We start from the raw sequence: 11,834 nt of genomic DNA on the forward strand, positions 1-11,834 counted from the left end.
GTGGAGATAGATTGAAAAATAATCAAACTTTGAAGCACGTGTGAATTGATAGAAAGCGTAGTGAAAGCACATGTAACTGAGTGAACTGATAAGATGCTTCCTGTTCAGGTGGAAACATTTATCTAACAGTTAAATATGTTTGGTGATGAAATTAGCCATGTGATTTCTTAAGAATGGTAAATATTTTATTTTCTACACTGTTAATTAGTATTGGCTCTAATTTCAAAACCTGCTGATCCAGCTTTGCCAATGTGTTCCATTTTTGATAAATAAAATAAGTACTAGGAATAAACTGTATTTCCATTTTATCATATATATTTTTAACCTTGAGCCAATGCAAAATATTAATATTTTTGATTTAGCAGAATCATTAAGGCATTGATAAAATTTCCTTGTCATATTTAGTTTTATCCTTTTACATTCTGAGTTGAAATCTTGCTAAAATCAACTTTAATTTATATACAATGAGAAACAGCACTTGATGTATTCCTCCCTCAAATTTTTGAGAATGGTTTTTGCTTAGCAATGTAATTTTATTGCCTGTAATTTTATTGCCTCATGGATCTGGAAACAATTTCTCCAGTCATATAAATTTTATAATGTAACATGAAGTAATTCTAAAACAATCACAGTTTATGATACTTAAAAATAGAATTTAATAGATAGATTTTGTTTTACTTCATAATAAAAAGCTGACAATATGAAACGACACAGAGTTCTAAGTAAATGACAATATGTATGTATGTATGTATGTATGTATGCATGTATGTATGTGTGTGTGTATGTATGTATGTATGTATGTACATGCATACAACACAATAAAAAACTAATATACTCACTTGAATCTTCATTAAATCAAAATAATGATGTGCATAACATTTATAGTGTATATATGGATCCAGAACAGTGTTAGTTGTAATATTTTGTTTCAGAGAACCTTATCAAAGAGACTTGTATATTAAAATTCAGAGGCTCACTTAGAATATCATTGGTAGATTGTTTGGATGGTGTTTTGATTTGATTTGATCTCCAGTGTCAAACATACCACATTCTTGAAATGTATTCATTCCAATAGAGAAATCAGTAAACAAAATATTCAGTTTTATGTGAAGGCTGGTTAGGTTATAATTGAATTAATACATACACTTGAAACATCTCTAAGAAGTTTCTCTGAAACAAAATATTACAGTTATTGTCATTCCACATTTGTATAAACACTGTTATACTCACCTTTTTTAATTTAATGTTGTTTCAAGTATGAATATATTGGTTTAATTCTAGCTTTGTCAGCTACCTATTTCTATATCAGAACAAATATTGACCAACAAACTGCTGACCAATATTACTTAATGTTCACTATGTTAGTTCTCAATTCCTTTATTTAAAAAGTTTAAATGTAATAAAATAAAATAATAATAATCATAAATTTTACTTCAAAAGGTTTTTAATGAATTGTGTACAATTATAATTTAATGTATTCTTTTTTATGTTTTAAGAAGTAAAAAAAAAGGATCAAATCTTTCTACATACACTCTCTGTGCACAAAGCTAATTTATAAAACAGTTGATGTTCTAGGAGGTATAAAGTGTTTATTCCCAAAAATTTATATATCAACTATGCTTTTCCTGTTATTGTTAATTTATTCCATATTGTTTCTAACTAAATTTTACACTTTCTGGCAGGTATTACAAAACATGGTGCATTGTTCTGATTTGAGCAATCCTACGAAACCACTTGAAGTTTACCGAAAATGGGTTGATCGGATTATGGAAGAGTTTTTCATTCAAGGAGATATGGAACGTGAGAAAGGATTAGATATCAGTCCAATGTGTGACCGACATAATGCAACAATTGAAAAATCTCAGGTGAAAATCATATTCAACAATTTCTACAAAATATTGTTTTTGCCTGTAGTGATGAACATGTAATATTTATAGTAACTTTTAGGTAGTGAACTGGCAGCACCGTTAGCATGCCAGGCAAAATGCTTCGTGGCATTTTACCCATCTCAATATTCTGAGTTCAAACTCAGCCAAAGTTGACTTAGCCTTTCATGCCAAAATTTGAAACTAATATTTATAGTCACTTTAAGTTATAGTTCATTAAATCTTTTGAAATAAAACTAACAGTGAGCATTGGTTTAAGTAAAATTCAATATCAGCTTGCACCAAAATTGCTGGAACTTTTGCTTTATATTAGACATGATTTATTTTTAATATAAAGACTGCATGGTAAGTATTGCATATATTTACGTATAAAGGCATTGCAAAATGCCTTGGATTGCTATAGCCTGATGAATATTGAATGAATTACTTGTAAATGAAGCAGTTCTAAACATTAACTGAATCATAATTGAGGAAAGTTACATACAATTCTTAGCCTTATTCACAATCCTTATGAATTTATATGATATATAAAAACAAATTGTTGTATACAGTGCTCAGGTGCACTACAACTAAAAAAAAACAAATCCATCAGGTGTACAGTTGGAGGATTTCAGGAAACATGGAAGTTTTGTGGGTTGTTGTGTATCAACTACTAACAACTTATGCAGATAGTTTATTCCATGCTTTAACAATTCTGAGTGTGAAAAAAATGTCTCCGAAAGTCATGGGTGCTGTGTTGTCTCTCTTGAAGTTCCTACAAAAGGACCATATTGATGATTATGTAAACCTTTTATATAGGCCTGGTTTCAAAGGAAAAATGAGTCTCAAATACAATTTTAGTTGTTATATTTAGTAAAATCAAGGAGATGACAACACACAATGAGAAAAAGAGAGTTAGTAAAACTTTATATTAGATAGGTGTAGCATTAACAAGTTTATAAAAGATACTGTGAAACTTCAAGTAGTGTCATAGAGATTCTGCTTCAAATATGCCTTTACACAGCTGTAGCTAACAGAGTGACCAATTAGGAACTGAAAATCATTTATTACTTTGATAGATCAATGGAAGTAGTAGATGCAACTAGTAGCATTAACAAATTTGTATTGATATTGTAAAGCATTTTGTAATGATATTTCACAAGAGAATTATAAAAGATAGTTAAATTATGAAAACCTACTTTTAGATAATTTTTTTTTTATCAAACTGATCATTTTCTTATGGGGATACTGTAGGAAGAGTTTGATGGAAGTACCATAATTTGAAAGCTCTCTGTTGGGTTCAACAGCTTCATTTTTGTGTCTTAAAATGTCATACATCCACTTTCTACTTTTCTAACTATTTCAAGATTACATGAGGTATCATTCCATGATCAATTTCTCAATCACATTTCAAAAGTTAAGGTAAGCCTCTCCAAAACAAAAAATAATATAAAAAAACTGAGACAACTTTTATATAGATGGAATCATACTGCAAGCAACATAGTTAATTTCTTTTGTTAAGTTGTTCCATAACCTTGCTGGTATGTGATATCAGGGAGATAAGTTTATGTATTTTATCATCATCTCTACTTTTGCTTTATGGACATATATTTTTTTTCAGTTTTTTGGGGTGTTTGTGAGTGGGTGAGAAGGGATCACCATTTTGGAAACAGGTGTTGAACAATTATTGAAGAAATATTTGAAAATTAGACTCTTTTTATATGTTTGTTGGAGAACGGGTCAGAAAACCACCAGTGGGTTTGGGATTGTTGTTGAGTTCATGTTTAATTTATTTATTGAAGATATTATGTGGAATTGGTGATTGTCACACCTTTACACAGATCACCAATAGGGAAAGCCCGTCTGGCTCATCTGTTTCTGTGTGTATCAGTAAGGTAGTGTACACACTGCTCATCTAATGGTCTGCAGTAAATGTGAGGCATTTCTTTTGAAATATGATCCTATTTTGTAATGCGCTGAAATTGTTTTTTGCTCATAACTTTAGTATTAGTGACGCTTTCTATAGCTCTAGTATCTTTCACTTGTCTTTTATTTTTATAGAAATACTTTATTCTATTTTCAATTTCTAAGCAATATTTTTAACTGTCTCATGAGACATTTCAGTATGCTGAGTTATAGAATGTGGATCCAAAGTTAGTAGAGATCCTCTTACCATAAAGTATGGCCGCAATTAATGAGAGTCAAAAACTTGAAAGCTTTTTATTGCATAAAAGCTTCCCTGTCACTCCTGATAGACATTTTCAGGCATTACAATAACACTGGTCAACAAATTTTTTGTTGCATTGATATCAACATTTGGTATTACCAAACTTGAGAGCATAGATTTCAGCTCTGTTGATAACATAAATGTCTAAGTAATAAACTTGACTGCAAACAGCTAGAATGCAAAACTTTAAATTGCATGTAAACTAGAGCATGTAGAACATAACCATTTTCAGATTTGAATTTAGCACATTAAAAACAAGAATCAGTAAAAAATCTTATGCAACTGAAATTTTAGAAAAATTTGTTGTTCTGTGTAATAGGTGGGCACAGTTGATAATGATGGGTGATTTCTCTAAAAGGTGTAGGTTATGAATGCAGTTCATGTTAGTTGTGTAGCTCCTCCTCAGTGTGGTCCGTATTCATCTAAAAAATAATTATTAGACTGTTGTGACTGAACTAGTGGAATGAAAGCAATACGATTTCTTTGTTTAGTTACATCTCTTTACATTATGAGTTCATCTTTATGATTCCTGCATCCGGTGTGCATAAAATAAGGACCAGTTATAATTATAGTTGATTAAATGCTCTACACTCCTGCCCACAATTTGTGTCTAGAATAGGTGCACTTGTTCTTTGTGGAATGTTTGTGGTGGAGTGTCCCATAGCTTGACTGCAGATGTAGGTCAAGCATTGACCAAAGGTAGGTCAAAGACTGTTTTGTCTGTTTCTATCATTTTACATTTATGCATTTATTTTACCCAGTTATTATCATCATCATCATCATCATCGTTATTATTGCTATTGTTGTAGTCTGGACAGCAAACTAACAGAATTGTTAGTGCATCAAACAAAACACTTAGTGGCATTTTTTCCAGCTCTGCATTATGAGTTTAAATCCTGCTAAAGTTAACTTTGCCTTTCATTATTTTGGGGTTGGTAAAATAAAGTATCCATCAAATACATGTAATCAACTAAACTCTTCCCCTTAAAATTGTTGATTTCTGCTAAAATTTGAAACCATTATTACTGTTGTTGTTTTTGTTGTTGTTTTTGTTATCATCAGTATTATTATTGTTATTGTTTTTGTTTCAGGTCGGTTTTATTGACTACATTGTTCATCCATTATGGGAGACTTGGGCTGATTTAGTTTATCCAAGTGCACAAGATATTTTAGATACCTTAGAAGACAACAGAGACTGGTATCAAAGTATGAATCCAATTAGTCCATCAGCTAGCTTTTGCAATCATTCAAAGGAAGGAAGCAAAGACTCAGAAGAAAGCCGGTTTCAGTTTGATGCAGCTACTGATGAAGAAAATAGTGCGCACAGTCAGGATTCTAATACAGTAACAGTAAGGTTTGACACATCGAGTCTCAGTGAAGAAACTGTTGATCAGCTTGACAATGAAGGTGAAGAACTGCTTTATCCGTGAAAACTTATGACATAATAATTTTGAACTTATTAGAACACTAACATGATGTTCATTACTGTCACACACAGTAGTGCTGAACACTAATCTGACTGTTCACTGCTGTCACACACAATCAGTAGTGTTGAACACTAACATGGCTCTGTTCACAAAAATCAGAATGCTAACATAGATTTGTTCACTGCTAAATAATTAGAAAAAACTTCTTTCTGTGGCAAATTTATCACACTGGAAAATTTTGATTTTCTTATCTATTTGGAAGTGTTGATTTGTACTAAAGATGCTGATAATGTTAAACAGAATTAACAAAATCTCTCATTTGATTTTCTCTCTCTTGTTTATCTCCAGATTATCCCCAATTCTAGAATATTCTCGCTACATCTTCAGCTACATTATGTGAGATGTTCCTATTTCAGTCTTCCCCTTCCTAAACAACACAAATTTCAAAATATCTGTGATTTCTTGTTTTTCTAAGTACTTAGCTTAATGGTATACTAACAGGCTCATCTTTTATCCTTTTTGTTTCCTTTCTAAGTAAATACTTTGGAATAGGGACCAAACTCCAACAACCAGTATCATTATAAAAATGTTAAATACTCAACTTTTAAATGTTAAAAAAAAGAAACTTTATTTAATTAACCAATGTATGTATTACTTTATTGCAATTCAAAATTTCTAGTAACACTTTCAAGCTTATGCTTTTTCATGGTTGTGCTTGAAAATGTTAAAAACATTTTTAAAAAACAAACCCAACATGTTGTAACATATTTGTCTCACAATGGTTTTGATATAAAAAATATACATTCTAATGCAGACTGAAGTAAAGAATCAAAAACCTTTGTGAACAGGATACTAAAGATAAGGCTTAAAATTGAGATTTTACAGGAAGAGGTGTAGTTTTCAGTTTATTTTGTAAATATAATTATTGTAAATGCATTTTGAAAATACACCCATAATTTTCTTCCTGAACCTCTTTTAAATTGTGTCTAGATTCATTTTAATTTGCATACTTTGTTGTTTAGAATGATTTTCAAATGTATTTATCAACATTGTTAAAACATATTATTTGTAGTAAAGATTTCTCCTACAAGGTTAATCAAAATGTTAAAGATATATGTGGTATGTGTGTGTGTGTGTGTGTGTGTGTGTGTACACATTTGCATGTGTGTGAATGTGTGTATTTATGATTTTATATGTAAAAATGTTAGTGCTCCTCAATATGCACTTGCTAAAAGCCTGACTACTAAAATACAAATATGCACGCAGACACACATATATATGTGTGTGTATATGAGTGCATAAATATACACACACACATATAGTTGAGTGTGCATGTGTGTATGTGTGTGTGTGTGTGTGTATATATATATATATATATATATATATTGAAAAGATTAAGAGGTTTCATACAAGTAAATTTATATTAAAAACAAAAAGAAAATACTTTCAGAACATTATTGTGGATAAAAGAAAGAAAATATTCACATTTTTATCAAAATTTGCTGCTGGTTTCATTTTTTTTTTTTTTAAGAGAAGGGAAACATTGAAATAAATTAGTTTGATTAGTTCTGTAATTTCATGTTTTCCTTACAAAAATTTATCAGCATCATGGGAAATTTGTGAGGAAAACATGCATACTTCCAGGACTGGTTGATTTAAAGATTAATTTAATTTGATTCAATTTATATTCTCTTTTCTTGCAACATGACAAAATTGTTTTAAAAACTATTGAAACCAGTATATTTTGATAATAATTTTAATATTTTCTTAGTTTTTATTCATGATAAAGTTTGCATAGCATTTCCTTCTTTTTGTTTTTTTAATATATATATTTGTGTGTATGTATTTGTGTGAGTGTGCACGCTTGCGTGTGTGTGTGTGTGCATGTGTGTTAAAAGAAAAAAGGGTTACTGCACTTAAACATTTTGTAAATCCCATTTTGGGGGTAATTTTGAAGATGGCTGTGATTGGTTACTTGAATTGTTTTTGTTTATTAACAATGCAACTATCCTTTTCGTGTTTTATTTTTTAGTGTTTATCTACTTCTTTCCTTATTTTCTCTCTCTAATCTCCCTCCCTCTCTCTCTCTCTCTCTCTCTCTCTCTCTCTCTCTCTCTCTCTCTCTCTCTCTCTCTCTATCTACCAACCTTTCTATCTATCTCCCCAACTTGTGTTAAATTTCTATGCTCCCTCTCATGATATTATATTACTTTGTAAAGAATATTGGCTGATGGTAATTTACACCTTCAAAATTACCTTGAAATTTTGTTAACAAGCGGAGATAATAATATTTTAATGCTGTTGATGTAAACAGAAAATAAAAGACATTTGGCTTACTGTGTTTTATTAGGAAACTCTGAGGTTAACATTTGTAGACAATTTTTTGCCTTTATGTTGTTTAACATCTGTAAACAATTTTTTATGTTGTTAGCATGTGTAGACAATTCTTTACTTTTCTGTTGTTCCACTATGGAAACAAAATAACTGCCTCAAATACAACAAAAAACACTATTTATTCAATATTTATTTTGAATTCGATTTTATACTTTCAAATACATCAATGGCATATTTGAAAGTATACTGTTGAGCAATATAAAGGCAGCTCTTACATTCAACTCCTTGTTAAACAACAAGGATTCTGTAGCTATTAATTTCCTCTGAATCAGAGATTTTATGTCCTTAATCACTTCACTATTGTACTTAGGCTGATTCATAAAGTATCCCCAGATAGAGCCTATAACCTATTTTATTTTACAACATGCAATTTATTTTTTATTAAAACCAGTAAAATTGAGAAGCAAAGAATAATTTAAGCAAGCAACACACAATTTTTGTAAGCACTTAACATTTAGTAAGCAAAACCATTTAGATTCTGCATGTATGTGTTTGCGAATATGTATTTGTGCTGTTTTGTACTTGTACATATGTATGTGCGTGTGAGAATGTAACATATGTATATAAAGTGTATACATATGATAGCTTACTATACATGAGGTTGCTATTGAAATAACAATAAATATTCACTTGGTCAATATATGTATATGCTTACATTTATTGGTGTTAAATATTTTTCATAACCTTTAATTTAACATGTCTGTTATATTCATAAAACACACACACACACAAACACACACACACACACACAAACACATGTACACAAAATCTGTTTATAATTAAAAAAATTCTTGGTAATTTTGAATCTTTTCTGAAAGCTCAAATAGGCTACAAGAAACTGCACAGCTTAAATCTACTGTAATGCCTTTAATTTGGCTTTGACAACAAAGCAATAACCAGAATACTATTAAAAAATGTAAGTACTCAATGTTGTTGTATAAGTCATGTTATAGGTTAATCTGTTCTGCTTTAAGATATAATGAATAGTGAAATAGTCACCATGTATTTAAGAGTCTAAACTTTACAGTCACTGCACTGTACTTCTGAGCTTACCTTATTGCAGGTTCTATGCTCTCTTCACAATTGTTCCAGTAATTTGTAAATGTCTAGCCAGTGGTTAGCATTACATGTATGTTAGCATGACAAATGAATGTAAAAAAGTAAAAGAAATGTTCCCATTAAACATTAAACTTTATTACAAATAACTTTAATGTGAACTAATAGTTTTCTGTTAGCATTCTAATAATTGCTTTGCATGAAATAACAATTGATGAATTAGATTAGAATCATTTATTTTGAGAGAAAATAAGCTATAATTACCAACTGGTAATATAATGAAATGTTGACATTCTGTTGATGATGATAATTGACTAACACCTATAAAATATACATCAATGATAGCACTAAAACTACAGATATGGCATTTTTCTTTTCTGCCTGCTTTAGTAGAATCTAGCATCAATAGATCATATGAGTATCATTTGTAATTCCATATAATTCTCTCTCTCTCTCTCTCTTTCTCTCTCTCTCACACACACACACACACACACACACACACACAAACACACAAATAAAGTATATATATATATATATAAATCAGACTGGAGCCTGGTGTTGCCATCCGGTTTCACCAGTCCTCAGTCAAATCGTCCAACCCATGCTAGCATGGAAAGCGGACGTTAAACGATGATGATGATGATGATGATATATATATATATGTAGATAGGTTACAATTTTTCCTAATCTCCTGTTCATAGATAGATAGATATGTAGACACATATACATACATGCATACACACACACACACACACACACACACACACACACACACACACACACACACACACACACACACATATATATATATATAAAATTTGTAACACAAGTTACAGTCATGGATGTTAAAGTTTTATACATATAAGAAAGGAAGATTACTAAAATCTAATAAAATATTTTCAAGTGATTTAAACATTTTGTAAGAACTAAGATGTAATGAAGCTGCTTACAAATATCAGTTATGTTGCTTATCGAACATATTACTGAAGAACAAATTGTGATTTCATCTTAGACTTTTAAGCATTCAGAAGTACCAAATAAATACAAACCCAAATCCACTTAAATCCTTTTTTCAAAGACCTACAATTTCTTTAGGCTCAGAATAGAAATATTTTGAGAATATAGTCTAAAGATGGAAATATGGAATGAGATATCAAAAACATGACAAGAAACTATAATGCAAAATAAAATTCTATTTAAAATGTATTGAATGCTCTTTCAGTTAATGTTTTATGTATGATTATAGACAAAAATATGAATTAATTTATTAATGCATGTGTGTGTGTGCATGAGAGAGAGAGAAAGAGCGAGAGAGAGAGTGTGTGTGTGTGTGTTTTATGATATGCAGAGTATAGAGTGTTGTCAAAATCATAATGATCTTCAATTGACAGTTGATGAGGAGAGTAATGTTGCATGTAAAATAAAATAGAATACATTATATATTGTATATTGTGTGTGTATATATATATATTTATATATACATATGTATATCAATTATATATTTATACATATCATATATATATTTATATATACATATATATATGTAATATTTTGGACTAATGGGTATATGTCAATTAGTGTGTTAATGTGTTGAGTAAAGTACTGGCATAGTTTGGGCTACCTGGTGTCATCTGCAGTTGGGGTATATTTCCATTGGATCTACTTCAGAAATCCCACAGTGTTAGTTAATAATTGATTAAGTAACCAGAAGATGAATGTAGCTGATGTGACCCAAACTGCAAAATAGAAGCAACACAACATGATGCACAGAGTCCCATCCATAAGCAACAGTAGCAGGATGGGTCAAAACGATTGTTGTACAAAATAAAGACTAATACCAAATCCATCTTCTGGTATGTATGTATGTATGTATGTATGTGGGGGGACACATTCATACACACACAAATACATATACAGGCACACATAGACATATGTGTGTGAATGTATGCATGTGTATGTATTGTATAGAGATCAGTGACAAAGTATGACAGAACATTTTAATATTAATACCTAATGGATTAATTAATTAAAACTGAGATTAATAATAACCACAATCAGTGCAGCTCTCTTAGGAAGGATTACTCTTTCAACAACACCCTCCCCCGCCAAATTTGCATGTATGTATATGTACATTAGTTTATTTATAGCCCTATTTGTGTGTGTGTGTGTGTGTGCATTTGTACACACAAAAACATGCTGATAGCCATTATGTGTGAATATGGAAAATTTTCAGTCACTTCAATGATAAATGACATTCCTAACAATTGTTCTTAGTAATTCTTTGCTTATCATTTTGCTGGCCATCTGTATTTATCCCTTTTTTTTTGAAGTTTTTTCTTTCTTTTCATCATATGTAACAGATATTCTAAAAAATTGAGAATAAGAAATACTTTTGTGAACAATTTTGGTTTAAAATCTATAAAAGGTATTAATTGCTACAGTTAACCTATAGATATGAAATTCAAAATATTTATGAACAGTTTCAGACCAAAGTTTATCAATTTTTTTGCTTTTTTTTAGCTACACACATTTTGTAGAATGATAATAAAAGCCTAAAATATTTTATCTTGGCTCATTATTCTTATCTCTCTCTCTCTCTCTCTTTCTCTCTCACTCTCTTTCTATCAATCAGTTGATTGATAGACAGATATATGGGCTCATTCTGACTTGTCTGTGGAGTCCAGAGTAACAGGCTTCTGTATGATTCAGAAGTTTCCTTACCTACTACATGGTTTCAGATTCGGTCTTACTGAATATTAGGTAAGTGCATTCTATAGCCTCAAGCCTATGAGTGGATTTGGTCAACAGAAACTAAAAGAAACCCATCAAAGATATATATATGTAATTTGGAATTTGAAATTTGAA

General features: G+C 30.4%; 1 protein-coding gene across 15 annotated transcripts in view; it reads left to right on the top strand.

Moving 5' to 3' along the window:
- LOC106867760 (3',5'-cyclic-AMP phosphodiesterase 4C) overlaps positions 1-11,534 on the top strand; it is a 702,494-nt gene extending 690,960 nt beyond the window's left edge. For all 15 annotated transcript variants that reach the window (XM_014912735.3, XM_089365944.1, XM_089365946.1 and 12 more), the window contains 2 exons: positions 1,683-1,865; positions 5,184-11,534. In XM_014912735.3, coding sequence (XP_014768221.1) covers positions 1,683-1,865; positions 5,184-5,522 — 522 coding nt within the window. In that variant the 3' untranslated portion in view covers positions 5,523-11,534. The remainder of the gene's footprint in view (positions 1-1,682; positions 1,866-5,183) is intronic.
- The last annotated feature ends 300 nt before the right edge of the window (positions 11,535-11,834 follow it).

Source organism: Octopus bimaculoides, chromosome 18 (genome assembly GCF_046866305.1).
Source record: "Octopus bimaculoides isolate indiv1 chromosome 18, ASM4686630v1, whole genome shotgun sequence".
Taxonomy (NCBI): Eukaryota; Metazoa; Mollusca; class Cephalopoda; order Octopoda; family Octopodidae; genus Octopus; species Octopus bimaculoides.